The sequence below is a fragment of the Squalius cephalus genome (assembly GCF_949319135.1).
Source record: "Squalius cephalus genome assembly, chromosome: 4".
In the NCBI taxonomy this organism is placed as follows: domain Eukaryota; kingdom Metazoa; phylum Chordata; class Actinopteri; order Cypriniformes; family Leuciscidae; genus Squalius; species Squalius cephalus.
Genome location: NC_137125.1, coordinates 43,625,657 through 43,651,761, shown reverse-complemented (window position 1 = coordinate 43,651,761; position 26,105 = coordinate 43,625,657). Strand labels below are relative to the sequence as shown.

Genomic DNA, 26,105 nt, shown 5'->3' with positions numbered 1-26,105 from the left:
AAAGGATCTTTCTGGAGGATAGCATAATGGCATTCTATTAGAGATTAGCAAAATTGCATATTTTCAAACTGAACAACAAGTCGACTAATCGGTTTTAAGCAAACCCTTTATAATTAGGTTGATTTCAGGTTCACTTGATCAAACATGATTTAAAACAGCCTGTGTTCAAAAACAGCTAGATTAAGCACAAACGGAAGGTGCAGAGGCCTCGAGAAGCATTTGAAAAATCTGGATTATTTTTAACTTGACAAGTAGGGAGGCATGATATATTGCTTCATCCGGATAGTGGCGGATATAATCGATTTTTTATTTATCATTAGATATCAGATAACTAATTTCCACAAGCTCGTTTGTCCTACTTTTATATTAAGATTACCTTTGCCGCAATATAACTCACTCAATCTTTAAAAACACAAATGATTTAAAACACAGTTACATGTAATATACATAATATAAATTTTGATGCTGTAAATGATAGTTATTTTAAAAATCCTTATTAAAATTGCACCACTAGTGAGACATAAAAAAAAGACACAAAAAAAGTTGAGAATTGTAAAGCACCACCACTTAAAAATATTAAATATCAAAATCAGTCAATCTAAAAATAAATAAATAAATTTAAAAAAGATCAAATATCAGAGCCAAAAAATAATACTAATCACCAATCGTTGCTGAATGCCTAGCTAACCCATCACCCCTTCCTACGCTCCATCCTTCTGTACCCCTTCATCTCGTGTCTTCCACCATGCTCTTTTGAAATAAAGACCTCATCATCTCAGTTTCCATCCTACTGTGGCCTCTACCTAGTGCTGACTTTACCAAAGAACTCCGCTAAGAGTGAATGAAAAGATGTGAGTGATGAATATCGCACAACTGTCTGCACGTAATGACATTTAATGACTTAATGACTGTGAACCCCTTCAATAAGAAAGAGATTCTTGCTTCCGCTTCCACAGCAAAGACCTCCATTTGAAAGCACTTTGCCAGTATTATTTGATCCAACATTGGCCTTTTCTAGGCAATATCACCACTTCCAACTGAACCGGAGAATTTCAAAGAAATTGTCAAAGGATATCAAAACGAGTGTTACTGATATAAATCAAACCCCAATTCCAATCTTATGGCACTACGCTTGCAGAAAGATATACAGTACAGTCCAAAATCTAAACACGGCCACAGGACAGGATTTTCACAGACCCATGATGGTATCTAAAAAGCCGGTGAGTTGTAAAGCTTTCTTACATCTGCTCTACACCTCTTCAAATTGTCAGATTGCTGCCATTGCACCATTTAAACAAAGCTCAGGACACCAATCAGAAAAAGTAATTTGTTTGATTTGGCTGAGTACAGCTCAATGATAAAAACGAATGTCACCGCATGCATCACCCTTTGTGGATCAATGAAACCCTTGGGATGTGAAATGTCAGCATTTGTGAAGAAACTACACAAAGTTTGGGGTTTGCATTTGTGTGCTCTTCTGAGGTCGTGTGTTGGGTGTATTTGAAAAATTCATGCATTTAAGACTGGTTAGGCTGAAGGTGGTTGTAGAATGCAAATTGTGTTTTTGCAAGATCTCAACTGTCAGAAGCAACACGGTTCGCCGCTAAAATGTGTTTGTACATGTGCTTGTGTACGCAGTCTTGTCAACATGGGTGTACATGGATGTGTGGCACAATCCAAGATTTACGATGGCTCCAAAGAATGCTGGAAAGGAAAGACTACGAAATTGTTGTCCCGCTCAAGAAATATCCAACAAGTGTCAGAGCACATAACCTTTTCACATCTACATGCAAAGTGAGTTTAGGCTGATTAGTAGATAACGATCTTATGATGGATTATGACCTTTGCTGCAGTAGTTACGATGGGAGATGTAATTACTGAGGCCAATAAACCCAGAGATCGACTTTAATGAATGGAAACGCAGTGCGCACAGTGCACGCGACTGATTAAAACCATGTCACACCATCCCATAAAGTGGTTCTCCCAGAAAGCTTTAACAAAGAGAAACTTGGTGAGGAACTGGAGCAATGTTAATGAAAAATCAAGATATTGCAAGAGGGCTATATTTCATAGTGATAAACCAGTATGTTGTCCAATTTAGAGGTGCACTCATTCATTTTACCTTTATTTAAAATGTTTTATATATGAAAAATAAGGCATGGTCCCACTATCGAAATTTTGCTGGCAAAAAATGTTCAATGACAATAGTGTAGTGATGCATGAAGCACAACTCACACAGAAGTCACAATAAAGCAGCATTCTGTCGTCAATGTGGGGAATTTCCTATGCAAACACTGCATGTGAAAATCATAATGTTTTGCCCTTTGGGTCCCACAAAATATTGCCAAGCAATTATAAATGTGACCGCACCCACAATACTCCTGAACAAAATCTAAACAAAAGTAATTTACAACATCGCATCAAGACCTGTCACATCAGTGGCTTACTAAAAGCCATTTTATCATTTCGGTCATTAAAATAAATAAATGAATGAATCACAGTTGACTGTGAATAGCATATTTTAACAATAGCATTAGTATTTGTGAATGTTTGCTTTTGCGTAATGTTGCATATCAGTAGAAGTCCAACATGACTGCCACATCAACGCAACAGAGTAATTACTAAATGCACCTTTAATGGGGGAAAAAAATAAGTATGACTAGCAGATGGAAACTAACGAGAACTGACAGCCACTTCGATAGTACTAAAAAAAACTGGTCTGTCTAGGAGAGTGAAAGGCGCTAATTATTTGGCAATAATATGTAATGAGCATGCAGAGAGACTGACAGCTGTAAAGGAACAGCCTATAGCCTGATTTTAATGACTTATAATTGAGATGATTATGAATAATAATGAGACCAATCTTAATTTAAAATGTTCTTATCTCTCTGACCGCAATGTCTCTATAACTGAGCAGAGGTTGAGAAAAACGCATAAATTAATGAAAAAAGACCCTATTAGCGGGTGGTGCGCCCTTGTTTGCTTGAATACATCACTCCAGGAGACGAGAGGGGTGAATTTACTGTGCCAGACTCATTTCCACACCATTTCTTTCTGCTGACATAGGGAACATGGGGCGCTTGCAGATTTTTTTTTTATAGGTCAGATGTCAACACAGAATGATCTATAGACACCACAACTTGCACACTTATACAGTTATACATTCATTATGTGCTACTTCAATGCATATTTGCATCATCTCAAGCGCTTTAGAATCATCTTCTCTCTTACAATGATTTGTTATAGGCCTAGTCAAGAAATATAAAATATCAGTATTAACAGGAATGTACACAACACACCTGATACAAAATGGGACAAGACACAATGAACATGAAAATCTAACATACCACATTTTCCTTGTAAATAAATGTCGAAATATTTGGACTTGCAAAAATGGAACAATATTGTTAACTTGTTTTTGGTTTCACAAAAAGCATGGCAGGCAGTGAAGTTCCAGTCAGTCACAGATCAATCCCATACACTTTAAAGACAAAAAATAAACAAACATCAGAATGCCTTTTGTTGTTCAGGTTTGAACACTCATCTGTCTGGGCCCAAAGGCACTCGGGACGTCTGAGAGATGTTTGGCACAACCAAAGCTACAGTAGTCTTGAGCGAGCTTCAGATCTCTGCCTCTGCATTTGGATTCCCCTTCGATGTGTCTGATCTTTAAATAGCAGCACACAGCTGCCAGTTGTAACCCTGTGGGAGTAAAGCTGTGAGCATGACTTATCGAACCCTGGACTTGGGATTAAGAGAACATGGGCCTGACTTCGAATCTCATGAACCTGTAGCCTATAGGGCAAATAATACTTTCTTTAATACACAGACACACGTTCTTATATTATAAATAATAAAAAGACACTACAAAAAAGATCAAATGAAATGATTCATAAAATTACAAACAAACACATACATACATAAATAAATAATTAAATAAATAAATAATTAAATAAATAAATACAAATCATATAAATAAATAAATACATAAATAAATAAATAAATAAATAAATAAATGGGAGGGGGGGGGGGTAATATATAAGTCACAATTAACAAAAGTACACAAAATAGAAAGAAGGCACCATTGCATTTGGGCATGCAACATAATTAAGAGTTCATGTCACATATATAGTGGTGCATATTTCAAAGAGACACAATCTCCTCTTAATGAGGGTGACAGCATGACCATTGTGTGTGACATGCCACGGCTATGTGTACGTGTGTGAGAGATGACTTCATTACCGCCATCTAGAAAGATTTAGTCTACGTCTGGTTTAATGAACTGATGAAAATGGTTATTCTGGTCTCACATAGTGAAATGCACACCCTTTCTTTTGTAAGTTTATGTGTGTGTGTGTGTGTGCACATCATGTTTGACATTAACAGTGCCCCTTCATGCAGTCTGACTGCCCTAATGAGCAGTAGGTCTGTTCATTAATTGGGGAAAAACACACACCATGGGGAAAAAAAGAGAGCTACAGAGAGCTTGAAAGAGTCAGCAAAGTGTAGAATTCTGCTGCTGCCTGTCCAAATACATTTCTGCTTTCACTTGACACATGCACATACTAAATTTACCATGCTAACTATAGTTACTAGTTATTTCTACAGTAAAACGTTTGGTAATGTGGCATTAGCCATCACTGTAAAAAAAAAAAAAAAAAAGAAGAAAAAAAGAGAAATGACAGAAAAAGTTCACACAGGATGAATCCTTATGTATAAAAAAGACAGATGCAGGGCAACAGAAAGCAGGTGTCTCAGTAAGTGTGGTTGCACTAAGTTGAACTTGACACGCCATCTTAAATGTGGCACATGGTGCAAAACACTGGAAAAATAATGATATGCATTGTGTCAAAGACTTCCCTCTATCCTTTTAACTTTTTTAAAATGATAAAAGAAAAACTACTAACGCTGTAAAATAGTTTGTCAAAATATTCTCATTGTAAGGTCTCAGACAGATTAGATCATAGTTCATATATTTTTCTATATTATTTTTGATATGCATCTAAAATAATAAAAAAGCTATTCATCCATGTCATCTGCCTGCACAGTATACATGATGATAACTGCTAGTACCTGATTTTTGGACAGAACTAGAGATATATCTCGTATGAGCCAGGCTTACATTATGCTATGATTTTTCACAGCATAATATCCTTATCGTTTGCAGAGGGCACAGAGAGGATATTAAGATATACATCACTTTCATATCTTCACCGAACCTGCATTACTATCATGTCATGTTGATGTAATGTTTGCAGAGGGCTGAATATTGAGACAATGTTATCTTCAAATTCATGAAGAAGGGCTTGCTTGATCTCACTGCGCTTCTCTGCTTACTTAATTAGATTTTCATATCAGGGAGTCAAAAAGCTACCCTTTTTTTTACATTTCTTTCTTGCTTCCTTATTCCAAGTTGCAATATTCTAACATGGCAGCGTTGAGTTTTTCCATGCATTATTGAAAACACAAACCCATCTGAGACTAACAACAGTTGTAAAATCATCTCCCCCACTCAGATATCAGGTTCATGAGCCGTTTTATCACTCCTGTCATTCCCCACTTTTTATCTCGTCAATGTGGTCCCATTGAGCGCAGATTCAGGAATACCACAGCCCAAGAGCGTTTAACTTCAGTCACAGAATTGCTTGAAAGACGTGTCATTCATTTTTGCCCTGGGATGCTTTCGAATGTGTGTTTGTAAGTACTGAAACACATGAGTGTCTGAATGTATCCGTCTATGAGAGTGTGCTTTTATTCATAGGTGAGTCAGCGCAATCATGCTCATGTTCCTTCTGCCTGTGGGTGTTTGGAAGCTGCTTTATACCTAATGTAGTCTTCTCACTGTGAAAGACAACATTAAAACAGCATTCACAATGCATTAAACGTCCATAATGTACCCTATATTTTCAGATGAAACAGAATATTCAGTGGAAAGCAAATGTAGGATGAGGCTTGATTTTATCAATTAGGATGTAACCGTACCATTAAAAGTTTGTATTCTGCTAGGATTAAGATTGGTTAAGATGTTTCCCCCACCCATAGCTTTACAACTGCAGACATGACAAGTCATTAGGTGGAGAAAGTCATCATATTTAAGCATATACTATAAATAATATAAATTTATATATTTGTAAAATAAAAAAATCAGTATTCAGTCATACCACTTAACATAATTTTAAATAGTCAATTTTAATATTATAGGCTATACCATTTTGTCCAAATAAATAAATTAATAAAAAAAAAAAAAAAAACCTTAGACTAGTTAACTATTAAACAATTTTTAAAGATAAATTGAAAAAATGTGAAAATGAGCATGCATAGTTAAACATACAATATTGGCTTGTATCCGTTTTTTGTATGTAGATCCTGGCTCAAAACGAGGCGGAGGTGGTAAAATCCTGATCATGTATTTTAATAATAATAAAATTAAATTAGTATTTTTTGTACCCCATCATATAGCCTACTGTGTTTCCCACAGTATTTTTTTGGGTGGAGCTCGGTACCTCAAGTAGGCTGATTGAGGCTTTACTCCCTTCAAACTTAAATTGTCAATGTTTCAATAATCACTGTTGGAAAACACTCTTATCAGAATATTTTTTTCAGGCATTTTTTCCCTAGTTTTATTAAATGCATGCTCGATCTTTAATTTCAAATTCTTACATTTGATCAATACATTCAATTAGAATAATAAGACACTAGGCTGATACCAATCAAATTAAATAATTTATATAATCTATATTAAATGAGATTATGACATCGTTTTAAATATTTTTTTGAATATACAAATAAGGAATGTTGAAAGGAATGATGCTTTGAATTTTAACCACCAGTAAGGTGGCGGCAGGCGACCGTCTCAATGAGCGAGTCATTGAGTCCTTCATTAAAACGATTCGTTCAAACGGCTGATTTATTCAGAATGAGGCAATTTATGAATGGGTAATTGAATCTTTGACTCAACCTATTCGTTCAAAACACTGAATCATTCAGTAATGAGTGTTCCTGTGAGATGCGCGATGGTTCTGCTGTGATCTTTATTTGGAACTATTTTCACTGCTGAAACAGAACAAAAACAGTCATTGCGTCTAAAATGTAAGTGACTTCATTTTAACTATTTGTTTATTGGACTGTTATGAAATCAGTGTCTTGGTTTCAATCGTGATGGTATTCAGGAAAACAGCACTCTTGGTCGTGTGATGTTTCTTAACTGTATAATATGTTATAAATTACTGCGCAAGCTTTAACAGCACAACTTTGTTACTGTCTGTAGGCCTACATTAGGTAGGCCTATCTTATTATCAACTATAGGCTATCAATCGCCACTTAGATTAAATGAAATAAAATCAGAATCAGCGTTTTCAGTGATTCCCTAGTTATTTTTTATTTTATCTTTTTATATTTAATATTGTTTTAATCAGGGCATTTGTCTGGTTGAGCAAGTACAATTCTCTTTCACTTGTCCCTTCAAAAAAAAAAAAAAAAACACGTGTCCCAGACAAGCGTTAATGTCGAGCCCTGATTTGTTTTCCTTGATCGGTTTTCCCTGAAGAGAATTACGTTGTTGAAAACGAAAGTAAAAGAGTGACACACGTTCATTGCGTTTTACCGTGATGAGAGTTCCGTGTCTTTATTAAACTCAACACATTATAATGATTTATCTGCCATCCACCCTCGATTAATTGGAATGTTATGTTTTTATTACTTGGCCCGCCCGACCCGCGGATTATGATCCGCAGAGCACTTTCGGCAAACTACACGGTTTGAGAATGGACACGGGCCGGGAACCCGCTACAGAATAGTCACGGTGGAAAAAGTGTATCTGAGCATGTGACTGTCTGATCGCAATTCTCTATGCAGGAAAAACCCTGTAGATGAAATACTTTGTTCTTCAGAATAACACGCGATGAATAATGCTTAAGACCAGTAGCATTTTATTTTATTTAAGTAAATAGGGTAAATGTTGATTTCATGTTGTCTTTTATAAGCCTATGCATGCATGGGTTTGTATTTTTCTGTGTTTAAATTTGTTTGTGAGAACTAACAGCTCTTGGAGAAGATCATTTAAACAGTAACAGAGCATTTATCAGTCTCAGATATAATGTGTTTGAGCTCACTTGTCTTTTTCTCTTCCCCATTCAAACAATTGTCTGGCTTTTAAATGAGGAGCCAGTAGCCATAGTTACCAAAGGAGGAGACACAGGCAATCCATCTCTCTCTCCTCGCTGTGACGCTCTCTCTTTAATTTATGCTGCAGTGGCCATACTGCAGAGCACGCAGAAATGGCACCATTCCTCAACATAACTCTCTCTCTTCCTCCATCTCTAGCCATACACTTATCACGAAAGCACTCTCTCACAGTCTGCTTCACATTTATTCTTGTGTGCGAGTGCCTGTGAGTGTGTGAGTGAGTGTCAGTTTCACTTCCACATCAGTCCACACACATATCCTCTCCACATAAAGAAAAACTTGCCAAAAATCACACCATTCACGCAGAAACCCTTATGTTACCTCATTCACCATCTTAAAAAAGATACAGTGGCATTACCATGGAACAGTGATGGTACTATCATCATATGATGATACAATGGTCTTCATATGGTATTTACATTCAACTCCAGGGTTCTTCAAAAGAATTGCATGCTATTAACATGGAACCTTTCTTGTAAATGCCTGAACAGCTCATTCTATTGATGTAGGGTTTGACCTGGCACTGAGGTTTCTGAAAGCAGCAAGAACTCATTGGGTCTGATGCTGAGCGTTATGTGTGGTAATACTGTATTGAATTCCAGCCAGGGAATAAATTAATTGTTATTATAATAGTTTGATTCTTCGAGTATGGAAGTTTCACATTTATACAGCTTGGTTGCCTTTTATCAAAAGGTCTAGAAAAACAATCCACACCAAGCATCCTAGCCTAAAGGAGACGTTTTAAGAATTGAATCTTATTTTATGGAATCAAGGGGAAAACTATTGGGTCAAATTCATTATTTTTTCTGGAACTGGCCATACGTTAATAACCAAAGTGGTAGCAATTATGTTGTCACTGCTCTGATAATTAAATCAATAGAAATACAAAGCAAAAAAAAAAAAAGCCTAAATATGTTACCTGCCAAGGTAAAACTGCATTTATACAGATATAGGCCTAGTGATCAGATCTATTGCAAGATAAAACATCATTGGTTTTTAAAATCTCTGTGTAAAACATCTAGGTATGTAAAACACCATTGGTTTAAAATACATACGGTGTAAAACAAAATTGGTTTAAAATACAGACTGAAACTGTAATGACAATTTTTTCCAATTAATTTAGCCTAAACACCCATAGTTTAAAATATAAGCTTTTTGCTTTCAAAACAGTCACTTTCCAGGGAACCATTAAAAATGTCGCTTTATTTCGATACCTAATCCTGTGTTGTCAAAAGGCTTGTTATAAGCACAGCCAGAGGTCATTGATCAAAAGTCGTACTGTATGGCTAGTGGGCACTACCTCATATGTGCGCCTTTATCTGACCAAAATTAGCTCTAAGCTCTGGTAAAAACTTGAATAGTCTTGTTTCTAAACTTTCCATTTGTATACAATTTGATGACTAGACCCGAATTTAATCGTTTTCACATCAACCATTGTGAGTCAGAGTGCTACTATAGTCACTGTCACAAGTACTGTTTTTCTGCTAATGGAAGGTAAGCAGGGGAGTGTTGAATGTACTTACCGCACTACTGCACGAGATGTCTTTCACTTTGAGCCAGGCGAGATCCAGGGTTCCCTCTCCTTTATAACATGACTGTAGCCGGTCCTTAATTCTTTCATTAATTTCTTTCAGAGTGAACACACAGAGAGCCGACTCCTGAGATGATTCCTTGGGCCTCCTTTTTTGTCCTTTGGAGAACACAGCATAAAGGATGTCATCATCGGGTCCTATGCCTAGCGAACGTGCCAGGATGGTACCTGCCTTGGACAGGTAGCCTGCCTGCAGCAGGCGATACTCAACCCCCCCCTTAACGCAACCAAGAGGAACCTCGACGTACGAGTTGAATGCGGTGTCGTCCTTGCAGAGTCGCACCAGTTTGGAAGTGTACACCTGTTCACGTCCGGCTGAGGATGACCCGGTTGTCGGGCCTCCCCCCATTTCGGGCTGCAATGTGAGAAAATACACAAAATTTCCACTGCTAAACCCATAGACATAATAGATGTCAAAGTCTGGAACCACTGTGAATGTATCCGATGGGATTTTAATCATGGAGGCAACAAATTCATCATGGAAGACGTAGGCGAACATCCCATCCTCCTCAGAGTTACGGGTGAGCTTACGACTGGATATTGTCGGGAAGTACTCCGGTCTTCCGTCGACAGCTGTGGCCACAAAAAGCTTATCAGTAGAGGCATCGCTGTATGACACAATGACCCCAAACACGGAGCCGCTCTCGTTGACGCCAGAGAGGTAGTGTTCTTTTTTATGGAAGGGCTCTCCAAGCTTAAAGAGATCATCCAGACGGAGGAGTTTGCAAATACCCTGGTACAGACTGCCGCAGGCCAGCAGCCGGTTCTCGCGGTAGTCCATGAGCAGCATCTTATTGACGTTATTGGTCAATGTGAGTGGTTCGCTACAAGGCTGCACTATACGGGGTGGGTAGCAGTTCCGGTTATCCTCATCTGGACCAGTCTGATGCGACACCTGTACGTCCAGCCCAGGTGAGAGTTTGTAGATGCGATTCACTGCCCCAAGGTACACATTCCCATTTCTGTGGTCCACTGCAAGGTGATTAAAAGTCCATTCAGGGTTCTCTGCCCGGAAGGTATTGTATTCCTCATGTACACTGGATGCTGCTGAAGGCTGTTGTGGTCTCGTAGCCACAAGGGGAACCAAAAGGACAATAATGCAGCAAGAAAAAGTGAAAAAGTTCCATCTCCTGGTGTGGGAAGCCATTGTCCTGATACCTTACAGGAAGAATGTCTCTGTCCACTACTCGCTACCCGTACTCTGTATCAGTATTCAGGCTTCTCGTGAAGTTGGGGACATTCTGTACCTGCACAGAAAGAAAGAACAAAAGAGTGTTAGCAGAAGATATTGTACAAAAAGATATTGTAAAGATATATTCCACAATTTACATTCACTGTATCAGATTCTGAGAGGAACGATCCAAGAAAACAAATTATTAAAGCCTAATAACAGTTTTCCAGCCATTTGAAAAAAATGCATGAGTAATTAGAGGGAGAAAGAGAGGTGGAAAAAGGCACTCTTGGAGCATGCACAGTTGGCATGAATGGATGCCATTCTCAATGGGATAATGCATTTGCCCCAGGAGTTAACAGCCAGGATGGGCACAATTTCTCTGCCTGTGCCCCACCTCACAGCTGGACCTCTGGCCCTCTAATTGATTTTTCTCTTGGTATGCGATTTGCATGCTTGGCTAGTTTTCTCCCATCTTTCCAGATAGCACAGTTCACCTGCTGACACTGCTGAAGGAGTGGCAGAGCTCACAGTCATGCCTGCAATGTTTGAGTAGTGGTGGACCACAGGGCCAATTAGAAGGAAATGCTAATATCTCCACAAAAGACAGGGAGTGGGGGAACAGTCTGCTCCTTATCCTTGAGCAAAATAGGTACATTTTGACACTGTGGCATGTAGTGTTGAGCTGTACAAATTATAAAAGTTTGAAAATAAATGGACAGCAGAGTCTTGCATATAAACAGTTTTTTAGCTGCAGAGCAAACTAGCAGTGGTATGCTAGGCTGACACTTAACTGCTGAGGTTCACAGCAGATGTGAAAATCACTGCCTAGCTGTTGTAGTGGGCATTAAGACGTTATACAGAGTGAAGGGTATGGACTCCACAGTAATGATTAGCCATTGAAACAGAAAGCAGAGACTCACTAAGGGAGGGAGCGTTAGCCCACTCAGAGGTATAGGAGAGTAATAAAGGGTTCGGTATACTTTCCATTCTGCGCAAGAATAGTCCTACTGCAGCGGTGTTCGTGTGTAAGGAAGGGTATGGTTGGAAAAATAGTAGTGTGTGTAATCTGAGCGGTGGGGGATAATGTTTTCTCATAGAAAAGTCTAGCAAAGAACCACTTCAAAATACTACAGCAGGTATCATTTACTAGCGATTACATTTAAAGTGGGAAAGAACGGATATGTGAGCCGAGATAAAAACATGCATGAGGAAATGGTGGTCTTGTGAAGCTGAATCAAAACACATATTATGACCCCTCGGCTAGTTTGTGGGCTCAAATAGCAGCCAAAAGACGAAATGAACATCCTTCCCATAAAGCAATCACATGCTAAAGCCCTTTCATTAAACACAAATGTACTCTTTTTGACATTTTTCACATAGACAAATCAGAGAGACAATGGAAGAGAAGAGGGAAATATGGTATCAGGACTTAAAACCGCATCTCCCGTATCGGCTCAATGGACCTGTAGCATTTTTACTAACCATTAAGCTATGACTCCAACAACAGTCTGAAATATTAATATGCAGATATCAAACTATTGTAAAATGCAGCTTGGTTTGCTAGAGGCTTTTCTGTGCATGGTTGGATGTTAAGAGCAAGTATCCATGCCAATCCATGGTGGTAAAATATTTAAAAAGGCATCTAGCACTGGGCTTTAGGATCAGCTAATGTGCAAGGTCATCCAAAAACAGGGGTTTATAATTCTAGCATCTTCTCATAGGCTGTTTTAGGAGACTGCCAGTTGGATATAAAACAGCATTCCCAGTGTCTTGAACAGGGAACATGACTTGACCTAAAGCCCAGAGATACTCCAACACTCTAGCACGTTGCCAAAAAAAAGTTATTCTATTGGAAAGCTTACTTGCAACACACACACACACACACACACACACACACACACACACACACACACACACACACACACACACACACACATGGACTGGAGACCACATGCTGAGTAGCCACATCAAAGAGTGCAAATGAATTCATGTTTAATACCACACACAAGCAGCATCTCTGGGAATGTGAGGAAACGGCACATTTAGGGTTTAAGCAGGGAGTGTGTGGTTCACTTGATAAATAATTGTATATTCATGCTTCTCTTTCCAATTCTTTGTCTTTCTAGGATACAAAGTCTCACTTGATGTATTTTCATTCGGTGACCAGGTTGTTTCATTCATGACCTTCTGGTTAAAATGTGCACCAATTGCCAAGCACCATGCACTTCACACTGGGCATCAGTATGGCAAACTGAGTTGACACCAGGCTGCGTAAATCCTGGCTTCAAGTTGGAAGGGTTGGTGCTGGCAGTGGTAGACTCACAATTTCCATGCTACTTTTTTGATTTTGAGCTAAAATCAAGGCCATCTGAGTGTCAAATTAAGTCAAGTGAAGATTTCGTAGATCAGTTGGCGGCATTAATTGACAATGGCCAGGAAAAAAAAAAAACAATGGACAAAGAATAAGCAACTAAATTAATTTAAAGACCCGGGCGTTTGACTGGAGCCTTTCCAGGCTTTGCCAACACTCGACCTTGAATTTCATCAGATGTGTGTGGGAGAGGGTGGGGGGCCAAGGCCATCCGAACAATCCTGAATTTATCCTCCCTGATCTAAGAGCATTATCTCAGAACAGTGCAATTCAACTTTGATTACGGCATGTCACAAAATCTCATACTCTACAGGCAAAATTGCGCATACACACAGACGCTTACACACGCATCCTCCTGTTCGACTTCCATTAGCACAGCCTGCGCTCCTTATCCCACTATGGACAGATGGAGGGATTCATCCTTGATGTAAGTCTGAAGGAAAGGGTGACAGAAGGATGCTAGGAAGAAAAGGAGTTATGTTTACACACTGAGCACATACAGATAAGGGTTTTTAATTATCTACAGCCCTCCCAGAGGGTGAAGGGGCTATGCCTACCAAAATCTGATGGGACTTCAGGATGCTCAAGTGAGAGAGCAACAGAAAGGTCACATTCAACACAAATAATGTGGAATGCAGTTAATCTTCAGTGTCAATTAAAATCTTCTAAAATCAATCATACTAAACTCAAATTAAGTGCCGATGGACACATACAATATCAGATTTTCACTACACTATTTTTTTTGGGGGGGTTCAATGCTCATCTTTAATTTTGTGTGTCTTTTTTCATCAATGAATCACTCACAATACGAGCATAAAGAGGCAGAGAGAGGAATTCGTAACCATTACTATACAAACTACTCACTGGCAAGTAAGGTGCGGGTAGTCTCAAAATGCAAAAGTATATTATGATACTCATCACATCATCCTATAAATACACAGGATAATTTTGTAAACTAACAGCAAAATAGTAATGTCTCATTCCTGTGATGCTATCTTTTCATGTGAAGGTCAAAGTGACGTTAGCGACAGTATATTGAATTGTCATTTACAAAAAAAAAAAAAAGTTTTATATGTGTGTTTCTGATGCTGTGAACTTGTCATGAACTGATGTGGTGTTTGATGTTTGCACATATCAAACTTGCTCAGTATTTACAGAATTCATCAAAACCACAGTTCTCCCAGAATTGTGGCATTTCAAAGCAATGGATTGAGACCAAACACCGGTCAGACAAATCCAGTGGATCTGAGAGACATGTTGACATCTGCCTGTCCTCGCTCTCTCTCCCATTTTCCTTCTTTCTATTTCCTCCCTTGCTCTGATCAGAGGGACCATAATCCTCCACAGCAGCTCTCGGTTCAAACAGACTCTGTCAAACGCTTTCCATCCATCTTCCTCTCCCTCACTCACACACATACACAAATCACTTCCCTTCTCTTTTGCACACAAATGCACTTCTCCCCTCACACACCTTTATCAAATGAGTCAGGTTCTTTGTGTTTGTCAGGGGGTGTTTCTGCCTTGAACTGGCACGCATCTCCTGCTGACCATAAAAAAATACTGCGGTCCGCTGTAATAGCTCTCACATACAGATTCACATGGAAATGATAGCCAACTATATAAAGATAAGCACACAATCATGCATAGAACCACATGAACATATACCTTCCATTTCCTACTTGGTCCACCCACTCTCTATTTCTCCTGACGCCCATTGTCATGGGTGTTGACTGTACTGAATGTTATCTCCTCCGATAAAGATGTTTTGATTCTATTAGGAGGTAAATTGAAAAGAAACTGATCCTCATTGTGAGGATCCTGTTATTAGGTTAGACTCCAAGCTTCTTCCTGTTGCCGTCTGCCATGTCCAGCTCACCATATTTAACAAATGTCTTATTTGTCACTCATTACTATGAATAGATGATATCTTTTATTCAATTAACCAATGACTTAGGAAGACCACAAAGCAGTGATTGGATAGGGAAATAAATGTATTTTAAAGGGATAGTTCACTCCTGAACTATCCCTTTAAACAAGAACTGGAACCATTGTGTGTCATTCCAGAGGCTTTAAATCCTCCTTTTCTTTTAGAGACTCAATCCAAAAGAAGATGCAGATTATCAAGTACAAACAACCATGAACCATGTAAAATACACTGATGTAAGAACAAAAAAAGCCTCTCTGACAGTCAAATTAAACTTGAGTCAAAAACTTAAGTCATAAAGCCGACTGTGCATTATCAAAGTTGGACTAAACAGCCATCCATCCATATGATATAGGCCTACTGGTCAATCACTACTCTTAAAAGAAGTAAACAAGGGGTTTCTAAGCAGTTTTCAAAGGGCTGCTCAGCTAATTCTAACTAACTGTATCTCTCAAACTCCCAGATACCACTGAAAAGCCTTTAGACAAGGGATGCACTGATATGAAAATTAAATAAAAATTGATAACCGATGATTCTTTACATTTGAAAGATGATAACTGATATATTGGCCGATAAATCCAAATTATTATAGGCTAATTTCCACATTCCCTCAGTCTCTCTCTTCACCTCCAGATATGAGACGAGGGAAGGGAAACCACATCCTTGGTCAGTCACACCACGTTAGAACTGCATATTGAAACTTTCATGTGCTCTCTACTGTCTTTTCTATGTACTTCCTCTCTGCTCACTCTGAAAACTAATCAAATAGTGTGTGGAAAAGTTCAATGACATTCATGAGAGGTCACCTCTCAGTGTTTAAGAGGGTCTTATTTATGATCCCAGCACTTGCTGTGAGACAAATGCACAGTTCAGCACCTTAAATCAAGATGTTAGCCACTTCTAGCACAAATATATTCAGCACACTAGAGTTTCAGAGCAGTGCTTTGCTGCTGCTGAAACTGCAGCGTTAAAAGAAAAAGAAAGAAATACATTTTAGCTGAGTTGTGAGATTATAAAATGCATGTGAAAAGAGAGAAAGACTGCAGTGTGAAATATTGCCAACAAATGGCACAGCAACTGTGTGCATGTAAATAAATAACATGCTGTTCAAAATAAATAAAATAATCATGTATTCAAATAAAATTTAAGTGATTTTTAAATAAAACTTAAAAAAATCAATTAAATTAAAATAATATACATGTAACAAATCAATTAACAATAAATTAAACATACTCTACAACAAAGTGGAAATATAAAACTCACATCACTGCAAGACATGAACATGCAGGTATAACACTGAATGCATAACTCAGAACGCACACACACACACACCACAGCATACATGTGTGATCAGCAGTGAGGGACAGGGTGTCGATGAGGGGGGTGTGGATTTGATTTCTCACCCAGACTGAAGGCTTTTCCCTTCAGCTTTCCTCAAAGCAATCCTGGGGCGTTTCAGAGCCACTGATGCAGATAATAAATCAGAGATCATAAAAGTTCATTTTCCACACAGCGGAGTCAGTAATACAGTGCTGATGTGTGCTGGGCCAGCCCGAGGGTGGGGTCTGCCTGTCATCACTGCATGCCAAATTTCATCAACTAAAGGAAAGATGGTAAAAGGTTTCAGCTGAATTGAGCTTAGTTTTGTCTTCAATAATGATCGTGGCTAGATGGCAACAGCTGGCTCTAGAACAGTAACTGAACAGATTCTGTTTTAGCCTAAAGGCAAACTGCCACAGTCAGAGTGAACTGAATAATGAAGTATGGAGGACCTGCATGTAAAAAAAAAATCTGATATGATCTCTGAAACTAAAAGCCAACACAGTCCACATCAAGAAAGATGTGGGAGACACTCATTCACTCATTTGGGAAACAAATCCAAATATCCAAATACATGACCTTGTCGTTGTTAGTGCCATACTCTACAAGCTGAACTACAGCTGACCCATCTAGAACTGGTTTACACACAGTATTAATACGCAATCTCCCCCAATACAGTTCAAACAGTGTTGGATGAACTGGACCTGGAAGATTAACTTCTTAGACATAAATGCCTGATAATCACAAGCTTTGGACTGATTATTATAAACCGTTAAACTGTTTTTAATTTGTGTGTGTGTGTGAGGGGGGATGGAATAATCATGGAATTGAGGCCCTGATACACACCACTGGCTTCAACACTGATAATCCAACTTACCCTCCCAGTCTCCACACACACTCATCATCTCAGCGTTCCTTAAGTGAAATCTTGGATTAAGTCTTTCCTCCTAGAATTTTCCATTCAAAAGAGTCAGAACTCTCATGCATTTCTGTGAGTGTCCAGGTCAATTTTGCAAACTTTTCCTCAAAATAAGCACATGAAATGTGGAAAAGATTCTGCAGATTTCATCTGGAGCTTGTGATGAGCATATTGTTCCAGTGCCGTTATCATTTCAGGTGTGGTGTGGACTTCCCTGTTCTCATAGAATTAGAATGATTATTAAAACTTTGTAGTTAAAATTATTATTCAATTTATCATCTTTATCACATTGGTTGTGAATGGCCTTTAGGACTGGACATAAGCCCTTGCCATAAATCATAAAGCCTCTTCCCTCTTGTTGGCAGTGATCTGATGAGGGTGGACACACTTTAAGAACATGACCGCTGAATTCTAACACACTTAGGCTAGTTCTGCACCAAGACCCTGTCAGTAGCTTTTCCTATTAAATCTAGCACTCAGAAAGCAGATGTGTGCAGATTCAAAGCCTAAAATAAATTACTGCCCCATCAGAGTCAATTGAACACACTGGAACGGCTTGGAACCACATTGTAATTGCCAGTGAGGCTGCAAAGCACAGTTTTAAAGAATCTGTCAGCTCCACCACTGTTCCAGGAGAAAACCCATTTTCTTACAGACTCACACAAGTGATAAATCATCACCTCCACATTAACAGTGAGACCAAAGGGAAGAATGGACAGAGGGAGAGAGAATAGAGACGGAAACAGTTTCCCAAAAGGTCACAAGAAAAGCAACTCAAATTGTTCCTCTAGCAAAGAAAAAACACATTGCGTCTGCGCATATTACAGCTTGAAACGGCAAGAGACGAATCAAGTAACAGTAGCAACACAACAGTCAACAATGTCAGTCGGTATAATCATAAGGCAGCAGAGAGTTTAAGAACAAGGTGACAATTTTTGTATGCTTGGATTTTTATTGGATTTCTCCTCCCCATGCAAAAATTACTTTGTATTTCAAGACTGTTTATATTAGAGCTATTGTGATAATTACAGTTGGTTTTTGAAGAATCATGCTGTGAGTCAAGTCAATATCTGCTTGTGTCAAGTCTTATCAGAATAACTTCATAACACATTATTCAGACAACCATAGCCGTTAAATTACTGCTAAGAATTAGTTCAAGAAATGACTCACTCATTTAGAGGCATTTTGGAGGAATCACATCAAAAGTGTATGAGTCATCAATATGACTCTCTCTCGCTCTCTCACACACAAAAGCATTTTCAATGCATTATCCTTTGCTTCCTACTCCAAGGCTCTACAGTCCAGATATTTCCATAAAGGCAAAAGCAACCCTATCCCACAAAAAAATGATTACTGTCTGCACTATGGACTCTCCCGGTCACACTGCCTTTCAATAGCACCATTCAAGTGCTGATGATAAAGACATTTGCATGAGCACACACACAGACCCACGAGCATGGTAGCGTGAGTGAAGATGTCACACTGGTAATGGCCTGGAGGCAAACCATCATGGGTGTCATATGTAGAGATAATGAAGAACGAGGCGCACACAGAAGTATCTTTGATGAAGGCTGACCGTGATGTGCTCCCTTCCATCCATATGCGTGCGAGTAGACAGATGAGCTATTGTCCACCGCTGGTAGATTACACACCACTCTACCGTCACAAGTGGCTACAAAAACATATGCTGATGAGTCTCATCAATATGCATTTTATACAAATCAAATGCAAATTCGGCCCGTGGTTGTTGGTGGACTCGTTTTCGGAACTTTTTGCCACAACTTTCTCATTGAACGAGCTGCGGGTGCCACTGCGCCCAGCCTTCTGCTCCTGGCCTGACGCCAGCGCTCTTCTCCTCATCTGCGTGCAGGAGTCGGGACAGGAAGATAGCACTCCATTCTGTTTTCTATTTACCTTCCTCCCTCGCTCTGTTTGTCAGAGCCCTTGGCGTAAACACGGAAGGCTGCTTTCGAGTCCTTTCAGCAGGGGGCTCCTGTGGTTTGTGATGAAAGAAACGTAATCCATTCCTCTTTTCTTTCCCTTTCTGCACTTGGTCAGGCTGTTTAGTTTGATTTTCTACATGCTTAACCACGTCACATTTCTTGTGCGAGTGAATCCGAGGAGTCTGGGTGAGCATGCATGACCGTTCCCCAGAAACTAAATCACAGTGACACTGGAACAGTGGAAATGACCTGTGCATTTACCATGTTTATCTTCCCTTTTTACTCTAAGAGGATGTTCCATCCCAAAGCACAGCAGTGACATGAATCACCCTGACAAGATTCAAATATCACCTTCATTCATGTTAAGCTGTGCCAAATAAAATAACTTTTAAGCACATCCAATGAGGGCTTGAAAACGTTTATCTTGAAGGTGATGGAAAAATACAGGATGGCAAGGGCACAAAATGCTGATGAGGAGGACCGTGCAACAGCTAGAATTCCTTGTCTGCATCCCAGAAATGATACAGCACCATTCATAATCCTGAAAAATGTGTGGATTCCTATAAAGGAGGAATAATTAACACTCAATTAACAATCAGCTCAGCATATCCGATATCTGATTATTCAATGGATGACAAATGAACCGTGCTGATTTATGGAATGAGTTCAATGACCATTCACCTTGAATTTTATCACTGCCCATGATGACAGGACTCACTGGCGCCCTCTAGCCCACACTGCAGTTGTGATTTGTATGTGTATATCTGTGTGTGGTGAGGTACATTAAGAGGGATAATGGAGCTAAAAAGTCATGTTTCCATGGGAACACTTATAGATGTGTGAGTGGGTGGCTGAGGGACTGAAGCACTGATACAACGGAGATGCCTAATGCACAGAACACAGAGAAAGAAAGCCACATAGACATTCACAAATGCAACCGCAGACATACAGTACACACTGCCGAGCTTCAATGCATCTGTTATATAGTACAGACATTTACAACATGGTTGCAGTTTGCTGAATGGAATCTGTGCCTACAGAAATCAAGACAGCGAAAAACATGTTGTTTTGTTTAGTCCAATGCTTACTGTCAGGGTGAATTAAACCTTACCTTGGCAACTCAGAATGCACAAACGTCAAAGGCAAATGTACCATGCTTTTATCTCCCAGACAAATGCTAAACAGATTGAAACCAAAGTCAACTCGCCTCAAATCACAAGTACAATTCCCTGAAGGGTCAGGGACACAATCTTACTTCAAAATAAAAAAAATATTCTGACACCACTTTAAAACCGAGATTTGAGGATGTTTCAAACAGCAAGTTCACCTACAAAAGAAATGAGATATGTATGCCTGTCTGCAGGTTTCAAATCATTTCTCGCATCTGAAACAAAACTAATTTATTACCTGTCACGCATGGCTTAGCAGAAGCAAATATAAAAGCAAGCATAGAGGGATGTTTTCAATATAATCCTCGTGGCCTAACCCCTGGGAAGATCTGCACCAGAAATACTTTGTTCTGCTCTTTTTCCTCAGGTATATTACTGAAACTACACTGAGGAGAGGTTATATCACCAAGTTCATCATAGCAACATTTTCCAAATTTGGAACAACATAAGCCCAATTCACAATGGCACTGCATTGGCGGCTGCTAGTAGTGGCATGTGTCTGCTGTGTAACAGGACATGGCGTGAATCAAAATCACTTATTTTTGGCTTCTTTTTTTTTTCAGCAACCCTCATTGAAATCCAATGACTTTCAGTTGCTTTTCTGCCCCAAAATAATTGTCAGTTTGAACAGAGCTTAAAGTTAAGTGCACAATGCTGTTAGTTCATAGATTTGAACATAACCTTTGGGTTAGCCTACTAGTCCTGATGTTTAGTCTAAGATCACAAGGCATGTGGGAATAAAGTCTAACATTGAAATTAAACCGCAACACCACATAAATATCAAATCCAAAGCTTTCTTATTATATTTCCATTGCTGGATTATCTGCACCACACAAATGAGGTGCTAGTGAAATTTACAACCAACAGACTTGTACTGTAAACACAAGGATTAAGTTGTTAAAAAAACAAACAGCCATTTTGAAAAGATGATAAAAACAGGGGGTTGGAAAAAGCAGATATAAGCAAAGACGAACAGCCTGTAGTTTCGTAATGGGACTCACATGTACCACAGTGGTGACAGGAAGCTGAGTTTCTCACTTGTGGAAATCACTCTCTCCTCATTATCCACAAAGACACAGGCGCTCACGTACGCACCAGCACGCACACGCGGTGGGACGTGGGGGACGCACAGCGGGGGTCTATTCTGAAGATGTCACAAGCAGACAGAACTGTCACTCACAATTCACACATTTACCTACAGATCCCATCCAGTTGCACACAGAACTGCACATGACATGAGCATATGGTCATATGCACGGACAGATCTGCAATGTTCTCGCTATGTTCCTAACATAAATATTTACTGTGCAAATAAACTGCTCTGCCAATGCACAAAACAGTTTCCAGGTACTAAGTTAATTTACTTCCCACAGAAACATCACGTTACATACATAAAAGGACAAATTTCGATGACGCCAAACACGTGTTTGTTCCTAAACTAACACAAATAGTGGGATGATAAGCCGTAAAAACTGTTGTAGTAACCAGATCATAACAGAAGGGTTTGGTACATGGTTCATTTGTCCAACCGCACACACGCAAACAGGTTTTCACCAGGCCAGTAGAGGGAAACATTCAAGCAGAGTCTCATTAAGCACAACAAGATTACAAAAATTGATTTTTCTTCCTCTAAGATTCCTGTTGGCTATTGTGTCTTACCGAGTTGTTCGAATGAAACACATTTTTACTCAAAGCTCATGCAGTTCAAGATCAGTTTCCCAAAGTCAACTCATCAAGCCGCTATTTAATTGGGTAACAGGGTAAAGATACACTTGCTCTCACAGTACACAGAACAACAGATGTATAAACTCCATACATGGTTTAAAAAAATAAAATAAAATAAAAATAAAAAAAAACAGTAGAAAAGATAACCAAAGCCATTATTCTCACCAACTGCATCAGTAAGTGACCCAAAAAGAGCAATAGCCAAACTTCAATACAAATTAATAACAACTATTTTACTGGAGGGCAATAGCAAAACTTAAACATGGTTGGCCAATCAGCAATCAGCAACCTATAAGAACAGAGAAAGCGGCTCTTCCTTTGAAAGAACAGAGAGAGTCATTCACCAGTTTCCAAACCAGTCATTCAGCCTCATCTCAACTGCTCGTTCATACTCTAGTGCATGTGAACACACACTCTTACATGCTACATATCTGCTCAATACAGTGGACTCATTCTAACAACTATGACATTTCTAATATTTTAATGTCTCACATTATTAATAATGCCATGTTTTCATTCTATGCATTCCATATTCCCTTCAATCTCCAAGTTTATCTCTCAACTACAGCCAAGAAGAGAAAGACTTTGAAAAATGTCAACATTATATTCATCCTTGCTGATAGCACTGCGTTTAAGGTCTCTTAAAGCTCTCTGGGGGTGAAGAGACTAGCAGACTGTCAAGCATTCAAGGCTGAAACGCCATTGGAACACGATTAAATGATTAAGTTTCGTGTTTTATCACAGTCTGATGGTACTTGCTGTTTCTCCTTGAAACTCAGGGGCACCCTGACTGCACTGAGTGCTTAACGCATTCATCTACACTTTATATTGTTGCCTCTCGACTGCATGCAAATGCAAACACATACTGCCATTCACCTATAGCTTTATGCTATTGAAGGGCAAGCCAGAATTGCCAGAGACAATCCTTCACTCACTGCACAAAAGCCCTGTCTTAGCCTCTATAGAGAACAAATTTCACCCGGTTCACAAAAGCTAAAATACTTCATTAACACAATCTTCATGAATTCATAATTTATACACAGAAACCTCAAGACACAGTCAGCGTCTGTGAACACTGTGAAGTCCCACTATGAATGGAATCCTTCGTGAAATATCACTCACCACAAGCAAGTGAACTCCTCCGATTACTTTATATTCCCGCACAAACCCCCCAGACTCACATCCTCAGCCGAGAAAAGAGGAGTATAACAAAACGGTTCAGGTTGAAGTCAGTGAGAAACTGGCAATTAGAAGGTTTGCAAACAGCAGTGATGCATTACTGAAGATGATACTCATTTCCACAGCTGTGAGGGCAGAAGACATGTGATGTGTACAACGGACAGACTGAACATCAGAACCATGCGTTAAATGTGTCCTCAGCTGATCTCGGCTGCATTGAGGCAGCCATAAGGGTTTGCAGATGTGTTGCTTTGAGACAAGACAATGGCTCAAATGGTCAACGGACCCCTCGGTGAACAGAGTCATGACATTGCTGCAGCTGCCCCTGATTTCACATGCAAATTAGGGTAAAACTCTTTATCCAAGCATAATTACATCTTTTTATGTAAATATAAGATAGATAGAGAGCACCACCATGGGCGCGTAAAACAGACCGCTGTTTTGATGACCCTGATGAAATAACAGAAAATTACGCACGATTACGGGAACCAAGGTGTGCCAAACAGTATGACACACTTCGTATCTGCAAATAGCACGGCAATTGCCAGAAATGCTGAGGGTAAAATCTCACACATGATGGCCAGCCGCTCTTTCTCCACCCTGTGCCGGCAGGTAAAGCGCGCGCAGAGGAAGCGCTCACGCACGCGGCTCACAGAGAACAAGTTGCGCTTTCGAGTTAACGCGAGCGCGACAGCCGCGTGCCAGTAACGGGCTCTCTCTTTTTGGCTTTAGACTTTTAACAATGCTGTTTCTAGCGTTTAATCTCTGGCCAGCCATCCAGAGTCTTTCCAAAATAGCGCTTTAGCGGAGAAACATGTGCGTAAAATAATGAATAGCATGCGAACTGCGTCAACTCCACTTTCTATCATAAATCACGCCTTGAGACTGATGTTGTGACAAACTGTAATAACAATCTTATAATCTTAAGTCTTATAGGTACAGATCAGAGAAAACTAAAAATTATGTCATTAACTTAACCTCATGTTGTTCCGAACATGTCTGACTTTCTTCCGTGGAACACGAAAGGGTGTAATGCACAATATTAGGGACTGACAGCCTTAATAATCATACAATAAAAGTGAACGGAGACGGAGGCTGTCATTATGCCCAACATCTGCTAACCAGAAAGTAAAAGGGCTTTGGAACAACGTGAGGTTGAGCAAACGTTGATAGAAAATAATTTTTGGGTGAACTATCCCTTTAAGAGTCGTTGACAGTCTATGCGCTTATGTGCTTTCCATAAAGAATTGCATATCTTAAAATGAATAGTATAAAAATCTCAATAGCCTATGCTGTTCCTAGTTTTAAACGATAAAAGCTCAAGAGAGTAAAATAACACAATCCAGTAACGCACGGGTGCGGATGGTGCATTGCCCTCCTCACAGCACGCCCTTATACTACATAGCAGGTAACACGCCTTGCTTACCTACCTGCTCAAATAACATTTCCCAGTCGCTATTCCGTTAAATAACAAGTTGAAGATGTAAAACACCAATCCTGTTATACGGTTGTCCCGTGTCAAGCGCTTACCTGTTCTCGCTGCGTATTTCACCTCACCGCCGCAGTCGCGCTCACACTGCGGATGATGGGCACCTTCACAGGAATCCCAACTCACTTACTCCACAAATACAGCCAGACGCCCTTTAAAAACACTGTGTTTTCGAGTATCACAGACACTTATTATCGCAAAGATCCTCCGCGTTTAATTTCCTCAGGCAGAAACGACAGACGAGCTTCAGAATCCCATCAACGACTAAAGCTGAAGCTCTGGTGAGGTGACCGTTAAAACTGCCGCTCGTGCTGTAGTTTCCATCATGACGTGCTGATTGACAGAATTTAAAGCGCGCTAAAACGGCAACTGGAAGTCCGCGTGCAGAAGAGGCAGCAGCAGCAGCTGTGGGAACGCGCCGTGTGCGCTGCAGTCGATCAGAGCGGCTGTTTCGGAGTTTGCTGGTTCGCAGCTGACTCCCAAGTACCAGAGGAGAGGCGTGAGTCAGTGGCTTTCTGCTGAGACGCAGCGACTGTCTTGTTTTACAAACCCTCCTGACTCGCCCGCAGTGACATCCCGAATCTGGCCGCTGATTGGGCTAATTGTAAAATCTTATTGGCTGCAATCAGCGCGCGCGGCTGGCATGAATGAGGCATATGCTGCGCCCCAATGTGTTTTAATGTGTCTACAATGCATGCATTACACCGTGGAACGGATTTGGGTTGGAAACACGCGGCTGAACACTGCGGACAGAACGCTCTACAACGGATTTGAATATCTAATCAGCAAGATCAGTTGGAGATGGAGATTATGATGTTAACATGTAATACAAACATTTTGTCCGGAGATTAGCTTTACACCAATTTATTTACGCTTATTATTTTATTCATCGGAGATCAATCAAAATAAATATTCGGAAATAAAACAAAAACAAGCCAGGCCGTCAAATTCACTAACAAACGTATGAAAAGAAGGTGGAAATGTTATTTAATAGCATATTAACCCTTGGACTTACAATATTATAAATGTTTTATAATCGCATTGCAGAAACAGGTTTATTTGATTTTTGGCTGCGTGCATTACTTTCTTAACCAACAATCTGACGAACTTTTTCACC

At 39.6% G+C, this 26,105-nt stretch overlaps 1 protein-coding gene across 1 annotated transcript in view; it reads right to left on the bottom strand.

The window, feature by feature from the left end:
* Positions 1 to 25,650, bottom strand: part of plxna4 (plexin A4) — a 195,223-nt gene extending 169,573 nt beyond the window's left edge. Inside the window, exons 1-2 of the mRNA XM_079869813.1 lie at positions 25,030 to 25,650; positions 9,708 to 11,022 (exon numbers count right to left, since the gene is read on the bottom strand). Coding sequence (XP_079725939.1) covers positions 9,708 to 10,922 — 1,215 coding nt within the window. The 5' untranslated portion in view covers positions 10,923 to 11,022; positions 25,030 to 25,650. The remainder of the gene's footprint in view (positions 1 to 9,707; positions 11,023 to 25,029) is intronic.
* Between the last annotated feature and the right edge of the window lie 455 nt (positions 25,651 to 26,105).